At 35.0% G+C, this 21,565-nt stretch overlaps 1 protein-coding gene across 9 annotated transcripts in view; it reads left to right on the plus strand.

Annotated features, from left to right (window-relative positions):
• Positions 1-21,565, plus strand: part of UPF2 (UPF2 regulator of nonsense mediated mRNA decay) — a 167,803-nt gene that overhangs the window by 91,617 nt on the left and 54,621 nt on the right. For all 9 annotated transcript variants that reach the window (XM_073229317.1, XM_073229314.1, XM_073229315.1 and 6 more), the window contains 5 exons: positions 5,679-5,787; positions 9,919-10,032; positions 10,491-10,607; positions 13,595-13,780; positions 15,652-15,855. In XM_073229317.1, coding sequence (XP_073085418.1) covers positions 5,679-5,787; positions 9,919-10,032; positions 10,491-10,607; positions 13,595-13,780; positions 15,652-15,855 — 730 coding nt within the window. The remainder of the gene's footprint in view (positions 1-5,678; positions 5,788-9,918; positions 10,033-10,490; positions 10,608-13,594; positions 13,781-15,651; positions 15,856-21,565) is intronic.

Raw genomic sequence — 21,565 nt, forward strand, 5'->3', positions numbered from 1 at the left:
GAGTAGACTCCCCCCATTATCAAGTCCCCACCACATACCCCATTACAGTGACTGTCCATCAACGTAGTAAGATGCTATAGAATCACTACTTGTCTTCTCTGTGTTGTACTGCCTTCCGCATGCCCCCCCCGCCGACATTATCTGAGGTAGATCTTTTGTGAAAGCCAAGTGACAATGCAAACTTTAGAAAAGCTGGAGATGCCTGTATATATAACTAGCTGGTTACAGAGAATTTAGCTGTCTTATCTAGTCTGTATAGTTTGCTTTAGGAAGCACTAGATAACTCTTTAAGGTTCTTCACAGTTTTTTTCTTTAAAAGAAATTTTATTGAGATACAATTCACATATTTGAAATATACAGTTTAATGTTCTAAATATATGCAACCATCACTACATTCAAATTTGAAACATTTTTTCCCCCCAAAAGAAACCTCATATCCGTTAGTAGTCAATTCATGTCACTCTCTGCCCTCTAAGAAACCACTAATCTACTTTCAGTCTCTCTGCATTTGCCTACTCTGGATATTTCATATAAATGAAGTAATAAAATGTGTGCCTCCTTGTGCCTGGTTTCTCCCACTTAGTCTGTTTCCAGGATTCATTCATGTTGTAGCACGTATTAGAGTTTCCTTTCAGTTTAAGGCTGAATAATACCCCATTGTACAGATAGACCAGACTGTGTTTACCCATTTATCAGTTGATGGACATTTGAGTGGTTTCCACATTTTAGCTTCTATGAATAATGCTGCTGTGACTGTGTACAAGTTTTTGTGTGGATATATGTTTTCAGTTCTCTTGAATATATACCTAGGAGTGGAATTGCTGTGTCATATGGTAACTATTTAACATTTTTAGTAGCTGCCACACTGTTTTCCACTGTGGCTGTGGCATTTTACATTCCCAGCAGTGATGTATGAGGGTTCCAATTTCTCCTTATCCTCAACACTTGTTATTGTCCGTTTTTTGCTTCATAGCTATCCTATTTGGTAGGAAGTGTTAGTCACTGTGGTTTTGATTTGCATTTCTCTAACGGCTTATGATCTTGAACATCTATTCATGTGCTTATTGGCCATATTTATGTTTTCTTCGGAGAAATGTCTGTTCAAATTCTTTGCCCCTTTTTAATTGTTACTTTTATCATTGAGTTACAAGAGTTTCTTATATATTCTTTGTAGTTGTCCCTTATTAGGTATAATTTGCAAATGTTTTCTCCCATTCTGTCATTTTTTTTCACTTTTCTCATTTGCAGCACAAAAGTTTTAAAATTTAATTTAGCCAATCTTTATAATTCTTAGAAGTGTGATCTGAAGCAGAGTAATCACTTTCATTAGTAGTTTTTCATTAAATAAATAATGGTTAAAAAAATCTCAAAAGATGTACATTATATTAGCCTATTAATTTGAAGGATTCTACAGAAATGAAATCTAGAAATCCCCTTAGATATTTACGTATCATTTTGTAGTTAATTTTGTAATAAAACTGTATACACATAAATTGAAATTTCACATAAAGTGTTTACATCATAAGTTCATGTGTGTGTCCATCTCCTACATCAAGGTACAGGCACTCTCGTCTAAGAACACTTTTGAGGACAATGTCAGTCAGAATCTTTTAGTTCCTTATTTTAAATGTAGTTGAATCTGGTGTTGGTTTTACTGACTTTGAAACCATGTGAATTTGGCCAGATTTTAGCAGATTGGTGTTCAGAATCTCTTTAAGGTTAATAATGTAAACAATTCCCTTCACAGATGAAGTGCTCCACTTGATTCCTGAATAGCTCTTCCCGATCCAGCTTTTATGAGAGTTTGCAGTTTTAGAGAGACTTTCTAATTGGTCCTCCTCCCTCTTGCTAGATTTGGAGCTGTGTAACACCACTTGATGGCACTGTTGCATTGGAAATGTCATTGTGAAAAAAGTCACCAGAGCATTTGGTTGTCAATTTTAGAATAAGTGATCCCAATCTTTCATTTTATTATATTTTGTTTTTCTTAGATCATCATTTGCTTTAGGGTTTCCTATGAAGAACATCCTTTGTATTCTTTAATTGAACAGGAACAGTGTTCTTTCACGTTCATTTTTTTTCTAGACATTTTGAGCAGAGTTAAAATCAGTAGCTTTCCACAGTTAAATCCTTTAAATTTTAAAAGGAAAAAAAAGCTTTCTTTTAGAAAGCTGACTGCACGGTATAAAGCTTTAAGAATTCCTTCTTATCCCCTCAGTAACAAAAGTGTGTGTGTCCCCACATTCTTGTTACTACTTTTAGTTAGTGACTAGATGTTTACTAACTTGATGATCATTAACTGGTAGTAGAATGCTTAAGTGTGTAGTTTCAAGAGACCTTGAAAACATAAGCAAGGTTTTATTATTTAAGAAAAAACATTCTTTTTAAATGGCTCATTCATTAACTGTAGGTAAAAATAATGACTACTCTTTTAGAAGATTATAAAATTCAGTTTTCAAAGGAAGGATCTAAATTTATTTTCTAGTTAATTACAGAAAAGTAAAATTAAACATGTATCTAGCTTAAATTTTAACACAGAAATTTGCTCTTTATATTAGTTAAAATCTTTTATTTGGCTTTTAATAACTTTAATGTGATCGATATAGCATTTAGCATTCTATTCCCTTTCAGTCTTGCATTCATAGGAAGGTAGAAAAGACAGAAAGGACTAACATTGAAGAAATAGATAATTTATTACATTGTTTACTACAAAAGTGATTTAATTTTGTGAAAAAAATAAATGGTCTTAGAACTTGGAGGTTTAAATAGGGCAGGATGACATTTAGTATCAACTGTCTCTTTAATTGTGAACAGTATAATGGAAAAAGAGGAATTTTAGAAATTTCTTAGTTTGAGAAGGATTTGGTGTGTTCATTATCAGGGGTAGAGGATTCTGAGAAAAAGATATATCTAACTTTACTTTCCTGTGGCTAATTCCAAAGGATAGAAAAACCAGAATTACTAACTACCTGGAAAGGCTTAAAAGAGTTAAGATCTTCCATGGAATCCTTAAACTATTGTTAAAATCCCTATTGAAGCTGAAAGCATTTTCCTGTGTTGTTGGTTCATTGATGGGAACCTGAATGGATAACACAGACTGCTTTACTTTAAAATGGATAGATCTGTCTTTCTTTTTTGGGTTTGGGAAAATGCTTTAAAATAGATTGGGCTAATTGGGAGAAGAAAAATGAAGCAAAGTCTAAGTGACTTGCCTGGTAAAGAAGAAAAGTAAATGGCATGGTTTGCTTAAAATTTTTTTATCCTAATTTTGATATTATAATCTCAAAATTTGTCAAAAAATATATTGAAAAAGACAACCAAGATTAAAATGTTTTAAAAACTCAAAGAGCTGATTCTTCAAAATAAACCAAATAGACAAGCATTTAGAAAGTGTATTATGAAGAAAATGAAGATTAAAAGTTTAAGAAATGAGCTAGATGAAGGAATTTACCCAAAGAAAACAAGACCCCTGATTCAGAAAGACATATGCCCCCTATGTTTATTGCAGCACTATTTACAATAGCCAAGATATGAAAGCAACCTAAATGTCCATCAGTAGAGAAATGGATAGAGAAGATGTACATATACATGATGGAATATTATTCAGCCATAAGAAGAAAACAAATCCTACCATTTGCAACAATATGGATGGAGCTAGATGGTATTATGCGCAGTGAATTAAGCCAGGCAGAGAAAGACAAGTGCGAAATGATTTCACTCTTTTGTGGAGTTTAATAAAACAAAACTGAAGGAACAAAACAGTAGCAGACTCTCAGACTCCAAGGGACTAGCAGTTAACAAAAGGACCGGGTTGGAGAGGGTGGGGAGGGAGGGAGAGGGGGATTAAGGGACATTATAATTAGCACTCACAATAAAGGTAGGTCACAGGGAAGGCAGTACAGCATGGAGAAGACAATGACTATAGCATCTTACTGTGCTGATAGACAGTGATTGCAATGGGGTGGGGAGGGACTTGATAATATGGGTGAATGTTGAAAACAATGTTGCTCATGTGAAACCTTCATAAGATTGTATATCAGCAATACCTTAATTTAAAAAATGAGCTAGATGTGCTAGAAATTTCTAAAAAACACTTGAAAATCTCAGTGAAACAAGTAACTTTTTTGAAAAAATACACATTTCCAAAATTGAAGATAAAACAGAAGAGTGATCATGGAAGGAAACATAAAAAATTTTCAGATTTCATCTTAAGACCAAGATGTGATACCGAGTTCTTTCCATCTTTAATGGATCAAGTAATTTCTCTGCTGTATCATTTGTTCCAGAGCATAGAAAAGAAAACTTGCCATTTCATAGTGTGAAGAAATAGGCAAAATCTTAACTTAAAAAGAGCAAGGAAGTTAAAGGTATTGACTAATCTCACTTTAGAATGTCAGTATAAAAATTCCAAGTCAAACATAACAAATGATATTTAATAGTATATTAAAAATAAAAAAACAGCATGATCAAAGAGGACTAAGTGTAGGAATGAAAAGATATTTTAAGTAGGAAATCTATTAATATATATATAACATCAATGAGGAAAATAAACTGTGATTATCCAGTTGACTGTGTAAAAGATACTTGATTAACTTTTGTTTGATATTTTTAAAATATAAAATTTGATCAAATTTAATAATAATATAAAAATTGGATGACACTTCCTTAATAAGGTAAAGAGTATTTAACAAATATCTATTGAGCTCCTACCATGTTCTAGGCACTGTAGTGAGTGCTGTTAAACTGGCTCCTGTGGAACTTACATTCTAGTGGGGAAGGGTGACAAGGTATCAATAAACATACCAAGTAAAATTATATAATATGTTAGAAGGTAGTAAGTGCTATTTTAAAAAAGCATGCAGACTAAGGGGACTAAGAGTGTGGGGTGGGGTGGATGTGCAGTTTCAGCACATCAACCCCATTGGGTAATCAAGTTTCATAAAGTAATGTCTATGGCCAAGAATGGAAACTTTTAGGTTGTGTGTTGATTCTGATGAGTAGTGGCTGCTTGGAGTGCTGTGTTCAGTAGGATTCTGGAGCTGCATTCAAGTTTGATGAGAAGGTGCTCTGCTAAAGAAGGGGGTGGCAGAATGAGTACCCACGTACTTGCCATGTATTATCTAAGGTAAGGATAGGCATCACAGGGAAATCTGAGTGGGCTCTTCAGTGAGTAAAATGCATAAGTTAGTGTGTGGGGGTTGTGATAGTATTTTGACTTCTTAGATGCCTTTTCAGTTATTGGTTACTCTTTTCCTTTGACATCATGGTTTCCAGATAACTTACCCCTGGTGAAGGAATGAAATGACTTAAAAGGATTCTATTTTCTACTACCTAAGTTACCTCTAGGTTTGTTTACTAGTTATGTGATTGAAAATTTAAGCGATGTCAAAACTTGATGCTTTCTACGCTTGGTATTTCGTATTTTATCAAAATTGCATACTCAGTGAGATTGCAGATGTGCAGTATATCATTGAGTGGAAAATATCAGGTTATTAATAAGCTTTCACAGGGAAAGTTGGATTTCCATATACTTCACTATGATTGCAATAAGCAGGCATGTCTGTATGGTTATTAGTTTTTATAATCGTTTAATGTGTGAATATACTTGAGAAAGTTTAAATTTTAAAATGAATTATTTCTGGTATGTCTTTTATACCTATCACATATAACTTTTGCAGGTTGGATTTGCTACCATTTTATGCAAGATTGGTTGCTACATTGCATCCCTGCATGTCTGATGTAGCAGAGGATCTTTGTTCCATGCTGAGGGGGGATTTCAGATTTCATGTATGTATTTAAGCATTTATTTTGTAATCTATATATACTTAAAAGTTGAGTGAGGATTCTTTAGTTTAAGAATATGATTAGTTTATTGGTAAGCATATTTTTGAAATTTGATGGCAGTATAACAGTTCAGAATGTATGGACTTCTAAATTTTTTAAATGTAAATTTACTTAACAGAGCTTGAAATTGATGTGATATTCCAGTCTGGAGGTAAGATGCTAGTGCAGCCTGTATCTCCTTCATAGGTACTACACTTTCTGCTTTTGTAAAGTAAAGCCTTTCGTCAAGGTCAGGAGAGCCTCAGCAGGCCTCATTGGTGCTCCCAGAAGAAGCATGGGATTGGCCATGCTGAGGCAGGACACAGTGCCTCTCTGATGCCTGGTTAGGTGATTGTGATCTAAATGTTTGGGCCACACGAGGTTCCATACATGCTCTGATCAGTGAATGCTGTCAAGGGCCATGTTTTTATCGATTCTTACCTTGAAAATCTTTACCTTGGATAGTAGCGAGTTCTTTTAGGAGTACCCTGGAAAATACCAGGGCCTTGTTACCAGATAGCTTCCCTTCCTCTTCAGTCTTGGGAGTTGAACAGACTGCCTGTTAGTGGCTCTCCCAAGCCTATGTTACCCAGTTGTCTTGTGGAGGTGTTCAAGTTTCAAATACAGGCTTGAAAGAAGTAAGATACCTTAGAGGTCACTGAAAGTGAACACTGGTAGACTTTGAAAAGACATGAAATTCAAGTGTTTATGTGAGCCAATGGGAAAATTGTGTTTACGAATACAGCTTTATATAGCAAGTTGCTTAGAATGCAAATAAACATTTGCCCTGCTTAGTACGGACATTATTGCACTTGCTATACACTAATCAGTATTGCTGAGCACTCAGCACAGACTTAGTTCCTGAGGTCAGGAATCTCCCAACATAACTGGGGAGATAAGGTATAAATACTAGAAAAGCAAGAGTAAAATAGAAATTTAAATGCTAAATACATTTTCTGTTGAAAGGAATTGCATGCTTCATTGCCAATTGTTTGAGAGTGAGTGCCTTGATTCAGAGGAAGGAGAAAGTCTTAGAGATGGAATGATCTCTAAAGGCTTCTTGCCATAGATGTTAATTTGTTAATGTGAGATTGTGGTTAAGATTTTTCTGGGCCAGCTTTAGCTAAAGTGTGTTTCAGATTTCATAGGTGGTGTTAAGCAAGGACAGGTTTCTATATTTAAAGAAGTTTGGAAACCCTGAGATCAAGGAAATTAAATGGTTTTGTTTCATTTTAAGAATTCTTAAAGCTTTAAAAGGATAATGTGCACTATGAACTTCCTGGAGGGGGTCGACTATGTAGTCACTCAAAGAACACACTTTGATAAATGCTGCTAGTTCAGGGACAGATGCATCAGAAGTCATGTTATTCTTATTTATGTATTTAATCCCATCATACAAAATGAGACAATTTTACCAGTAGACAGTATAACTGTGTTTTATGAGTTATGTGTATATATACCTCCACCAGATCCAAAGTTAAACAACATGCCAGTTGCTAGGCCAAGCACAATTAGTGCTTTTGGTGAGAAACTTAAGAAGATATTCATATGTACTTCCCTTTCACCTTTGAAAATTGGGGTGGGGGTTGAGGGTGCCATTTTTTTATTGTTCCTGAAGAAGCCAGAATTCTAGGGAATTCTGGGAATCCTTTGGGAAGCACTATTCTCAGGGAAGAGAAAAGAGATTACTTGAGGTCATTGAGCACCTTTACTTCCTCCAGGATCTATCCTTCCCCACACCCAACCATTTTTATAGGTCTTAAGTAAGGTCCCATCCTTAAATGAAGATAAAATAATAGCAACAAGAACACTTTCCTCAACCACACCAACCTCCCCCCATCCCTAATCCTCTTTCATTTCCTTCTTGTTTTGAGTATTTTTTTAGAGTAGTCTTGCCTCTACTTCTGACGTTTACCCTTTGTTTTACCATCATCTCTGCTCTACCCTGGCAGAGACCACCAATGTCCTCCTAATCACCTCATGTTAGTTCATGTCCCTGAAGATTATGAATTGCTGGATTCTTCTGCTCTATAGGAAACTGTCATTCTGGCTCTACCACATGTTAGTGTTGTAACATTGGCCAAGTTAAGTTTTCCAAACTTTGGATTCCTTGCCTGTTAAATGGAGATAATACTTGTATCTTTTAAAATGGGATTGTTCTTACAGATGAAATAAGATGATGTGTGTAAGTTTATCGCACAATACCCAGACATAGATACCATTGTAATAATAACTGTCCCTTCTCACTACCACTCTCCTGGTTGTTACAACTACTGTCCTTTGCTCTTTGTTCCAGCTGAGACGTTCTTCTTTCTCCCTCCTTTTTGATGGAACACATTTGACCTGAGGTTCCATAAAAATATATTTCCCAGCAACCTCAAATACATACCTCTTGCCAGAATCTCTCTTCTGGTGCTTATAAGGTCTCATGTTCTTCTACCTAAATATGTCCTATAACAAACTCATTCTTTTCTTCTCAAAAATGTCTTTATCTTTCACTTCCTAATACCAGTTTCTGTATTCTCCCTGTAAACTTGCACTATATTTTATCTAATCATTAAGAGAAATACCTCTTCTTTTGCTCCTTTGACATAATTTAGAAGCCAGTGTTTACTGAATTCTATTGATACTATATTCTAAAACACCCGTAAGTATTTAAAGCATCAGTAAAACTTCAATCAAAATAAAATCACAAAAATCAGTTTACAGAACTTTATTTTAATCACATATAAGCATACAAAATAGCTTTAGTGCGATTAGAGACATAGAAAAAATAGAACTAAGTATATTCTAGTTTATAATATAAGTGAAATAATACTGAATAAACTTGATTCTTTTAGCCTTACAATTTAGAAAAGGATACAACCTTCAGAAAGACCCTTTCACAAATAAGTATGTTTGATAAGAATAGTTTTAATTTATCCCTGAAAATCTGAAATATCTAAACCCCTACTACCTCTGCCTGCTGTGAGAGTAGGTCCTTAAAAATGAAGTTGATAAATTCCATGTAAGTGTTAGTTGAATATATAGAGGTTTAGTATTTATTTAAATATATGTCATCAGTTGTCCAGCTGTTGATGAGTTTAGGCATTATTTCAAATCCCAGCACATACTAGTACAAGGTAAATCTCAAGTAACTGGAGACTGGGATTTTTAGTATTACCCTTGGTCAAGTCATTTGACAGCTTTGTATTATTTTGTTGTTATTTGAACTATTAAATCAGAATTATAACTGTTGTTCCTTTTCTTAGAATGTTGTTATTTGGAACATACAGTGTTCTGAAAAATTAAAGAACACTAAACTAGTTCCTAAGAGCAGTACCGTATTATTGTCAATGTTCAGATAAAAGGTTTCTAGATCGTAGGTTTGATTTTTCTGATGAAAATGTAATTCTGAGGTTAAGTCCAATTTCATTTATGCTGGTGTATCTCTTGACATTGTACTGTTGTAACAGACTTTTGTCATATTCAGTATTTCTTGAAATGTGTCCCTAAGATAGAGGGCTTATATTTACGAAGGCTTTGAACTTTGGCACATGACCATGACTGGTGATAAAAAAAGTATTGATTATATTGGAAAATTCATTGTAATGAATTTATAAAGTGTATATAATTCATAACTTAATACACTAACCAAGCCTTAATAATACTTTTTTATATCAGATAAATTAATAATGGCATTCATTATTTTTAAAGCAGCATTTCCAAAAGTGTGTTCCTTATTATATTAGTTTAATGGGAAGTTAGCTAGTAGTTGTTGATATTTCAAAAGGACTGGTTTATGTTGCTAAATAAATTTGAGAAACAGTCAATTAAGTTAAACCATTTTCTTTATTTGAGAGCCTCTTTAAGCCTGATAAAATGTATAGTTTCCCCAAATTATTTGAACATGGAACTGTTTTTTGCAAAGCATGTTCTGGCACTGGTGTCCCATGAAACTTATTTTGCCTAAAGTTAAAAGAATTTGAATATAGCAAAAAATTGTACCCAAATTTATTTAAAATATTTGGAGTGAATTTAATCTTACTAAAAATAACAGTTCTTATCACAGAGATTTCAGAAATTAAGCAATGTCTCTTTTCTCTTGATTTATAGGTACGGAAAAAGGACCAGATCAATATTGAAACAAAGAATAAAACTGTTCGATTTATTGGCGAACTAACCAAGTTTAAGATGTTCACAAAAAATGATACCCTACATTGTTTAAAGGTTAGTGAATTATTTGAATTATTTTTTTAATAGAAAAGCTTTTAGCTTTAAATGCTGGAAAAAATGACAGACATTTGATTAATCAAAAAGAAGATGGAATAAAATGGAACATTGAACAGATGAGCAAAATAGAAAAGAGATAATAAGATGATAGATACAAATGCATTACCTTCCTGAATTGGTATGCATTCAATAATGTAGCTTCAAAATATGTATTATTTTCTATGTATCTGTCTGAAAGGAAAGACATTAAATACATTGAAGAATTTTTTGTGCAGAAAATGGTGCTGAACACAAAAGATGCCCAGCAGTCAAACTGGTTAAACACAGTAGACCAACCAGCTTTTGTTTTTATGCTGGCACTTTTAAAGCTGTTCCACAATTAGATGCATAATATTTTCTTTCCCTAGTAGGATTGAAATTATCTTCGTGTTTTCTCACCACTATTATTATTACAGATGCTTCTATCAGACTTTTCCCATCACCATATTGAAATGGCGTGTACTCTACTGGAAACATGTGGAAGATTTCTTTTCAGATCTCCAGAATCTCACCTGAGGACCAGTGTACTTTTGGTAATGATTTGAGGGTCCTAGCAAGAGCTTGAAGTTTTGATTTATATCACAAGTTAAAAATAGTGATCAGTGCTTGTTACCTTGCTGTGCCATGTAACAAGTCTACTTAAACTAAAATGTACATAGGAGCTGTCCTTCCTAGAGAACTGTAGGGATTTCTATTACTTGGTGGCCAGTGAGTTCACAGTATTCTGAAGGGGGATTAAGTCCAATCCCAAATAACTTTTGACAAATGATGCAAATGAGCAGGTACTCTTAATACTGTTATGTTAAGAGTCCTCTTTATGGATGTTCTTGGTATGTACCAAAGAAGCCATCATTAATGTGCCATAACATAAATTATAAACTTAAAAATAGAAAACTAAATTTTACAATTAAAAACCATGAAATATAAACTTGAAAAATTAACTCTGGGGAGAAGTTATTTCTTAAGCTAATTAGGTTGCAGAAATGGCCATCAAGTTTATTAAGCAATTGTGACTATTGATAATATCCATGCATTGACTTGCAGCCTTCAGAGGGAGAGAGTATGATGGGGAGGCATGTTGGTGTTAGTGTTATAGAGAGTTCTGGTTTAGGAATCCTTAGGCATAGAGAGTCATTATATTAGTGTTGCTATTATAAAAGTCTTGATTGTGTCATTTTCTCTAGATAGGTTAAATTTTTAGAATCTAGTTGTGAGCCATAATACCCTTTGCCAATGATATTTAAAATGAGGAAATGTGATAACTTATTTCTAGTAAACAAATACTAATGTGAAAGCCATCAAATGGAATTGATATCCAAATTCTCTCTAGGCTTATTTCACATTAGTCATGTAATAGTCATTTTAAGTTCAAATTTTTATTGTAACAAGGAAAAAGTTCCTCCTCTTTGTTTCAGGTTGATAAGGTTAAATTCATATAAAAATGTAACAGACATTCCAGGAAAGGTTAGCTTTTAATGTCTATATTTTATTTATAATATTGAATCCACTATATTTTTTGCTAGGGAAAATATTTATTATTCATGGTGGTATGAATGAGCATCACATTGCTGGAAACCAGAGTCCTTCCTGCCTGACTGACATGAATGCTTGTGGGATGATCTAAAATATATCCATTTTTGTTTGGAAATGCACAGAACCTTTAAGCTGGTTTGCATTCAAAATTATTCTTAGCTGATGTTAACATCAGTTTGATGTTTGTGTTGGGGGAAGTGGTTCTGAAGCAGTCAAAATAACAAGTTGAAACTTACCTTGAAAACTTTTAGGTACACATGATAAGTTAAATGCTACATTATGCTTTATCCAAAGAACTTAGAGGATGTAGTCATTATCTCCCATTCAACATGGAGCAGATCTTGCCAACATTTAATAAGCAATCACAAATTATAATACAGATGTCAGTATAGGAATTAGGCTACAACCTATGTACTTTAGCAGTATTCAAGACAAGAGAAACAATATGAAACTTGGTGTATCATAATTGAACTTCTGAAGAGCATATTTTTCCCTCTATAGATGATGGTTTTACATGTGTAGAAAAGCAGAACATGGGAAAGATTGAATGTGATTTAAAAATTCATTTATTAATTCATGTATTATTAAACATAAATTGCATGCCACCCATGTGCTAGGTATACTGTAGTGAGAACAATGCATCCCTGCCTTCCTTAATTTCACATATACGGATATGTTTTCAAAACATAAACTCTGCCATCACCTGCCTTCCCAGCCCAGATACCTGCTTGAACCTTGTCAGTGGTTTCCCTCTACACACTTAATACTCAAAGTTCTTGCCACAATCTGCAGGCTGGCATTATCTAGCCTCTCCTTACCTCTTAAACCTTACCTCACACTATTCCATGTTGGCACCACACCGGCCTTGTTTTAGTTCCTAACATCATTCTTTCTTTCTCCTCATTGCCTCTCTTCTTGCCCTTGGCTCTTCTGCTGTGAATGCTCTTCCCTTGGCTCTTCAACCTTTTGTCATCCTTCAGATCATAACTTAAAGGTCACTTTCTCAGAGAGACCAACCCTAGGTCCCCATTACTCTCCATCTTAGTGTTTGTGATTTTCCTACTTAGCATTCATCACAATTATCATTTAAAGATAGTTAGCTTAGTTGATGACTTGTTTATTTTGTTCTACACCAGACTGTTAGGCTTATGAAGGGGGGAACCATGTCTGTTTTGCTCACTGTTGAGTCCTAGCACGTAGCATAGTGCCTGTCTAAGCACATGGTTAAGTGCCAAGTAAAATGTTGTGTGACTGAATAAATTCAGTCATCTTAATGCATATTATGATACTGTTCAAAGATCTTCACCTAGTCTGTGGTTTTCAATGAGTCTAGAGGGTAGAGGTAAAGGTTGCCACAGACATCTTACAAGGTACAGAACAGCACCCTCAGCCCTACCCCAGGACAAAGAATTATCCAGTCTAAGTGTCAGTAGCACCCAGGCCTGAAGGAGAGAAGACTAGATCTCTGTATTTAATCACCTCCCTTGAGTTGATTCTGAGGGCTCTACACAGTTTATAAAACCTTTGAGGCTTTCCATTTTCTTGTGTATAGAGATATGCCAGATTTATTTGGTGCATCAGTTGGTGGAACAAGCTCTGAGAATAAATTCTCTGTTATTGTATGTGGAACAGCCAGACCCAGAGCTACTGCTTTATTTATATTCTCATTCCTTAATTTCAGTCACTCGTATTATATGAGCCTTATTTTACTTAGAGTCATGTAATTTGGCAGAATTACAAGTAAACTTACTTTTGTACCAAAGTCTCTGGAGTATTTTATTGGACAGGGCCTGCAACCAAGCAGTTACAGACTAATTTGTTCTAGAAAAATGATAAGCTGTTTAACAATTAGTGTGCGTGCACACTCATAGGAGTACTTAGTGATTTTTTTCCCCTTTTCTAACCCCTTATCCTGAAATCATATCACTGAGAATTAAGTAACTATAGAATGAAAGTTATCTTGACTAATTTAGACTCTTTATTTTAGGAACAGATGATGAGAAAGAAACAAGCAATGCATCTCGATGCAAGATATGTTACAATGGTGGAGAATGCATATTATTACTGCAACCCTCCACCAGCTGAAAAAACAGTAAAGAAGAAACGTCCTCCTTTGCAGGAATACATCCGGAAACTTTTGTACAAGGATCTCTCCAAGGTCACCACTGAGAAGGTAAATTTTAATGAAATCATAGAATAATAGTCAGCTTCAGATTTGTTGTAGTGCTAAGCTTACATAATATTCAACCAATTTAGTTACTTTGTATCATAAGTATAATAGTGTAAGAGCAGTGCACTTTATTATGTCTAGCCTATGCACCAAAATATTTTAGGTCAGGGACATGTGTTTCAGTCTTCCTAGATCCCTTTGCCTATAAAGTGCTTCAGTGTCCCAGAAAATATATATAAGAAATGAAAGTAGCTTATTTGCATTTTGTAAATGAAGAAATGAAAGTAGAGCTAGAACAGTCCTGGCAGTGAAGTTGAGGAGAGGTAGTATTAGAGCCCAAGTTCCATTATGATTGGTTCTGTACATGTCATCCTAAAAGAGAATTCATATCATGATGTATAATATCTGGGACATGTGTTTTGTTTTCCTTTTGTGATAATATCTTACTCTAATTACCATAGTAATTCTCCCAAATTTAATTTTGATCTCTGTATGTATTTGAAACTATTACTTTGTCTCTGTTATTCTGTAATTAACTTGCCTTTAAATATTTTGCTTTAGTACAAGGGATCTTCACCTTGTGTGGGTCTTAGGAGGCCCATGACTCCTTGAAATTTCATACTTTTTAATCTCTGGGACCATCTGTATTTCTGGAGAGAAGAGGGTCTGTTGCTTTTTTTAGATTCAGCAGGAGTCAATTTCCAGAAAATGTTAAGAACTGCTAATGTGCTATTTAGTTCTTGTAGTTACCTTGTTATAAACTTCATTTTTAAGTAAGGTATTGAACTTAACATTTTCTGGCTAGCTCTCCAACTTGAAACAAAACAGTATAGGGTATTTTTTAGGGGGAAAATGCAAATTAAATTTTAGACAGAAAACTTAAGGGGTGGATAAAAGACATGAAATAATACATGTATTATATATACATGGGCAGGGTAGAAGATGGTAAGGAATGGTAGTACAACTTTGAAAATAGGAACCAACTTTCAGGGAATCAGAGATGGTCGTTGTTTACAACAGGATTTTGACAGCTGTTTTAGAATTGGCTGAAGGTTTGAAAAATACCAAGTGCATATGCAGTTGAGACAGCATTAATATTTCCAGTGAAGCTGATAGAAGAACATATTTAGTGCTTGAAAGATAGATTGTGGATGTAGAGCAGAAAAGAAAGGAATACTTTGCAACCTGTCAATAATACCCACTTTCTTTCAGAATAAGAAAATGAAAAGATTATAGTTAGAGCTCTGTTGATTATCTTCTTACCAGTAGAGTGTTTGAAGTAGCAGCAGCTAACTTTTATGGGGTACTTATAATGCACCAGATGCATTCCTATGTACTGCACATGTTGAATCTTTATGACCAATGATGGAAAGGGTGCTTTTATTGTCCCCCACTTCCACACATGAGGAAACAGAATGATGTTTAATGTCCAGGTCTTTCATCTTAAGTGATCTTTAACCAATTAACCTTGGGCTTATTTATTGAAAATTTTTAATTTATAAAAAGAAGTGCCTGAGATAATTTGTGTCAAATGACACACAAAATAAAGCATTGTTTTGGTAAACCTTGGGTGTTTCTCTTAGTGATCTGAATATATGAGTGTGTATTGTTGGCTAGATTGAAACCTAGGACCTGTAGGAAATTTGGGGGTATATGGAAAGATATGGTGAAAATGTGAATAAATTTGCCAGTAATTGGAAAAATCTGACTTTTCATATTTCTAAAGTGAAGGCTGATAGAGAATCTCTAAAACATTTTCCGTCTCAAAAGTTCTGTGAGTGCACACTCATAATAAAATGCCCTATATTGGTGGGTATATGGGACTACTACTGTGTGCTGATCTTTGTAATTTAAACAAAATTTTCTTCGTTTAGGTTTTGAGACAGATGCGAAAGTTGCCCTGGCAGGATCAAGAAGTAAAAGACTATGTTGTTTGTTGTATGATAAACATCTGGAATGTGAAATACAATAGTATTCACTGTGTAGCCAACCTCTTAGCAGGATTAGTGCTCTACCAAGAGGATGTTGGGATCCATGTTGTGGATGGAGTTTTGGAAGATATTCGATTAGGAATGGAGGTAATGAGGACTTTTTTTTTTATTAAGGTATCATTGATACACACTTATGAAGGTTTCACATGAAAAACAATGTGGTTACTACATTTACCCATATTATCAACTCCCCCTTGATGCCGGGGTTCTTGTTCGTGGAGTTGAAGACTGAACATTGCAAACACTCAAGGTAGTAGAGCAAGGCAGAGATTTTTATTTAGAGATAAAACGAGAGGACGGAGTTCCTGGCTTATGCCAGGAGGGGACAAGAGAGTCCCAGGGTGGTGAGTTGTCTAGGGGTTTTATAGGCAGTTGAGAGTCAAAGGGCTAGAGGATGTGTACCTGCTAAGTGGTCCAAAAATGTTTATCTTTGAAGAGACATTAAGTTTCCTACTAGTCTTCTTGGTTATTTGTAAGAAATTTACTGCTCTGATTTCTTCCCAGGATATCAGCTTCCTAGTCTGGGAGCATATCACTTAAGACTGCCTGCTTTGCTCCCAAGGTGGACTGAGTTATTATCTGTTTGTTAAAGAGTATGTTAAGAAACTTACTTTTTAACTAATTGGGTTTTAAAATGCAATCTTATTTTTAAGATGGAATCCTTCCTATTTTTTACTACATTGTTTTGGGCTTGCTTGCTACATTGCCCAGGTTGCAAATCATTTGTTTAGGGCTGGAGGAAGAAAAGCAGCACCTGGATAAAGTCAGAAAAACAAGCTGGGCCTCCCAGCAGGCCAAAGCAAATCTCAAAATGGATTATCTTGCTTTTTTTTGTCCAGAGGTCCTCATTCAAGCCCACAGTCCCCACTGAAGTCCCTGTAGTAAGATGCCACAGTCACTATAACAGGACTTTTTTAAAGGCACCAAATTGGAATTTGTGGAGAATTGAAAAATCTTTTAAATCATATTATTGAAATACAGTGATTTGAAAACCCTTCTTTCCTGACATGGTGTCACTGATAATTCTTATAGGCTTCTTAGTAAATCCTGCTGTGTTGTACTTCCTAGTCTTCTCTCCCTCTAATGATGGAGTACTTTTGCTTCTTTTTCTCTAGCCCTGTTAAGATTATTTTGGAAGATGATAGTTAATTTGATGGTTTCTGGGTCACTGTTGTGACTCAAAAATAGGAAGCTATAGATTTGTTAATTAGGAGATTTGCTTAGAGTTTCTGTAAGCAGTTACTTCTTTCTGTAGGCTCAATTCATAGACTACAGGGAAAATAAATTATGGGGGATGATAGGGAGATTTTAACTTTTATAAACTATCAATTCTCAGTGGTGGTAGCTTAGTACTAAATTTAATATTTAACCTTTTTTAATTATAATATTTTAAAGATAGTAATTTCCTAGAGAGAGAGAGAGAGAGAACCAAACCCCTGAAAGGAGAGAACCCATTGTTCTTTGTCCTTTCAGTGCTCTTTCAGTACTCTTTGAGTAATTTATGTTGGCAAGTGGCAGAGGGGGGTTTTACCTCTTTTCAGGCACATTACTATTTTTTCTTTAAATTTTTATTAAAGTCTTATGGATATACACTCTTATTAAGGTTTCACATGAAAAAACAATGTGGGTACTACTTTTACCCGTATTATCAAGTCCCCACCCATACCCCAATGCAGTCACTGTCCATCAGTGTAGTAAGATGCCACAGATTCAGTTTGCTTCTCTGTGCTACACTGCTTTCCCCATGACCCCCCACACCATGTGTACTAAACATAATATCCCTCAATCCCCATCTCCCTACCTGCCTTCCAACACCCATCCCCTTTGGTAACCAGTAGTCCCTTACTGGAGTCTGTGAGTCTGCTGCTATTTTGTTCTTTCAGTTTTGCTGCATTGTTATACTCCACAAATGAGGGAAATCATTTGGCACTTGTCTTTCTCTGCCTGGCTTATTTTACTGAGCATAATATTCTCCAGCTCCATCCATCTTGTTGCAAATGGTAGGATTTGTTTCTTTCTTATGACTGAATAATATTCCATTGTGTATATGTACCACATCTTCTTTATCTATTCATCTACTGATAGACACGTAGGTTGCTTCCATATCTTGGCTATTGTAAATAGTGCTGTGATAAACATAGGGGTGCATATGTCTTTTTGAATCTGAGAAGTTGTATTCTTTGGGTATATTCCAAGGGGTGGGATTCCAGGGTCAAATGGTGTTTCTATTTTTAGTTTTCAGAGGAACCTCCATATTGCTTTCCACAATGGTTGAACTAGCTTACATTCCGACCAGCAGTGTAGGAGGGTTCCCCTTTCTCTGCATCCTTACCAGCATTTGTTGTTCTTAGTGTTTACGATGCTGGCCATCCTTACTGGTGTGAGGTGATATCTCATTGTGGTTTTAATTTGCATTTCTCTGATGATTAGTAATGTGGAGTATCTTTTCATGTGTCTGTTGGCCATCTGAATTTCTTCTTTGGAGAACTGTCTCTTCATATCCTCTGCCCATTTTTTAATTGGGTTATTTGCTTATTGGGTGTTGAGGCATGTGAGTTCTTTATATATTTTAGATGTTAACCCCTTGTCGGATATGTCATTTAAAATATATTATCCCATACTGCAGGATGCCTTTTTGTTCTATTGGTGATGTCCTTTGATGTACAGAAAGCTTTTTAGTCTGATGTAGTCCCATGAGTTCATTTTTGCTTTTGTTTCCCTTGCTCGAGGAGATGCGTTCAGGAAGAAGTTGCTCATGCTTATATTCAGGAGATTTTTGCCTATGTTGTATTCTAAGAGTTTTATGGTTTCATGACTTACATTCAGGTCTTTGATCCATTTTGAGTTTACTTTGGTGTGTGGACTCAAACAATAATCCAGTTTCATTCTCTTGTATGTAACCGTCCAGTTTTGCTAACACCAGCTGTTGAAGAGGCTGTCATTTCCCCATTGTATGTCCATTGCTCCTTTATCGTATATTAATTGACCATATATGGTTGGGTTTATATCAGGGCTCTCTAGTCTGTTCCATTGGTCTATGGGTCTGTTCTTGTGCCAATATCAAATTGTCTTGATTACTGTGGCTTTGTAGTAGAGCTTGAAGGTGGGGAGCATAATCCCCTCAGCTTTGTTCTTCCTTCTCTGGATTGCTTTGGCTATTTGGGCTCTTTTGTGGTTCCATATGAATTTTAGAACTCTTTGTTCCAGTTCATTGAAGAATGCTGTTGGTATTTTTATAAGAATTGCATTAAATCTGTATATTGCTTTACGCAGGATGGCCATTTTTACAATATTAATTATTCCTATCCATGAGCACGGGATGTGTTTCCATTTATTGGTATCTTCTTTAATTTTTCTCATGAGTGTCTTCTGGTTTTCAGAGTATAGGTTTTTCACTTCCTTGGTTAGGTTTATTCCTACGTATTTTTTCTTTTTGATGCAATTGTGAATGGAATTGTTTTCCTGATTTCTCCTTCTTGTTCATTGTTAGTATATAGGAATGCAACAGGTTTCTGTGTATTAATTTTTTATCCTGCAACTTTGCTGAATTCAGATATTAGTTCTAGTAGTTTTGGAGTGGAGTCTTTAGGGTTTGTTATGTGCAATATCATGTCATCTGCAAATAGTGACAGTTTGACTTCTCCTTTACCAGTCTGGATTCCTTGTATTTCTTTGTTTTGTCTGATTGCCGTGGCTAGGACCTCCAGTACTATGTTGAATAACAGTGGGAAGAGTGGGTATCCCTATCTTGTTCCTGATCTTAGAGGAAAAGCTTTCATCTTCTCACTGTTCAGTATGATGTTGGCTGTGGGTTTGTCATATGTGGTCATTATTATGTTGAGTTACTTGCCCTCTATACCCATTTTGTTGAGAGTTTTTTCATGAATGGATGTTGAATTTTGTCAAATGCTTTTTCAGCATCTATGGAGATGATCATGTGATTTTTGTCCTTCTTTTTATTTATGTGGTGGATGATGTTGATGGATTTTTTAATGTTGTACTGTCCTTGCATCCCTGGAAGAAATCCTACTTGACCATGATGGATGATCTTTTTGGTGTATTTTTTAATTCGGTTTGCTAATATTTTGTTGAGTATTTTTGCATGTTATGTTCATCGGGTATATTTGTCTATAATTTTCTTTTTTTGTGGTGTCTTGACCTGGTTTTGATATTAGAGTGATGCTGGCCTCATAGAATGAGTTTGGAAGTATTCCCTCTTCTTCTACTCTTTGGAAAACTTTAAAGAGGATGGGTATTAGGTCTTCACTAAATGTTTGATAAAATTCAGCAGTAAACCCATCTGGTCCAGGGGTTTTGTTCTTGGGTAGTTTTTCGATTACCACTTCAATTTTGTTGATGGTAATTGTTCTGTTCAGATTTTCTGTTTCTTTCTGGGCTAGCCTTGGAAAGCTATATTTTTCTAGAAAGCTGTCCATTTCTTGTAGATTATCCAGTAAGCGTATAATTTTTCATAATATTCTCTAATAATTCTTTGTATTTCTATGGTGTCTTGTGATTTTTCCTTTCTCATTTCTGATTCTGTTTATCTGTGTAAACTCTTTTTTTCTTGATAAGTCTGTCTAAGGGTTTATCTATTTTGTTTATTTTCTTGAAGAACCATGTCCTCCTTTCATTGATTCTTTCTATTGTTTTATTCTTCTTGATTTTATTTATTTCTGCCCTAATCTTTATTATGTCACTCCTTGTACTCACTTTGGGCCTCATTTGTTCTTCTTTTTCTAGTTTTGTTAATTGTGAGTTTAGACTGTTCATACGGGATTGTTCTTCTTTCCTGAGGTAGGCCTGTATTGCAATATACTGTCCTCTTAGCACAGCCTTCGCTGCATCCCACAGATTCTACGGTATTGAATTATTGTTGATTTGTCTCCAGATATTGCTTGATCTCTGTCTTTATTTGGTCATCGATCCCTTGGTTATTTAGGAGCATGTTGTGAAGCCTTCATGTGTTTGTGGGATTTTTCAATATCTTTGGGTAGTTTATTTCTAGTTTCATACCTTTGTTGTCTGAGAAACTGGTTGGTACAATTTCAATCTTTTTGAATTTACCGAGGCTCTTTTTGTGGCCTAGGATGTGGTCTGTTATTGAAAATGTTCCGTGTGCACTTGACAAGAATGTCTTCTTCTTCTTTTGGGTGTAGAGTTCTGTAGATGTCTGTTAGGTCCATCTGTTCTAATGTGTTGTTCAGTGCCTCTGTGTCCTTACTTACTTTCTGTCTGGTTGATCTGTCCTTCAGAGTGAGTGGAGTGTTGAAGTCTCCTAGAATGAATGCATTGCATTCTATTTCCCCTTTTAATTCTGTTAGTATTTGTTTCACATATGTAGGTGCTCCTGTGTTGGGTGCATAGATATTTGTAATAGTTATATCTTCATGTTGGATTGATCCCTTAATCAATATTTTGTCTCTTCTAAATTTCTTTGTTTTGAAGTCTGTTTTGTCTGATACAAGTACTGCAACTCCTGCTTTTTTCTCCCTATTAGTTGCTTGAAATATCTTTTTCCATCCCTTCACTTTTAGTCTGTGTATGTCTTTGGGTTTAAAGTGAGTCTGTTGTTGGCAGCATATAGATGGGTTTTTTTTTTTTATCCACTGAGTGACTCTATGTCTTTTGATTGGTGCATTCAGACCATTTACATTTATGGTTATTATCAATAGTTATGTACTTATTGCCATTTCAGGCTATAGATTTGTGATTACCAAAGGTTCAAACATAACTTTCTTACTATCTAAGAGTCTAACTTAACTCACTTAATATGCTATTACAAACATAATCTAAA

This window comes from Manis javanica, chromosome 2 (assembly GCF_040802235.1).
Source record: "Manis javanica isolate MJ-LG chromosome 2, MJ_LKY, whole genome shotgun sequence".
NCBI classification, from domain to species: domain Eukaryota; kingdom Metazoa; phylum Chordata; class Mammalia; order Pholidota; family Manidae; genus Manis; species Manis javanica.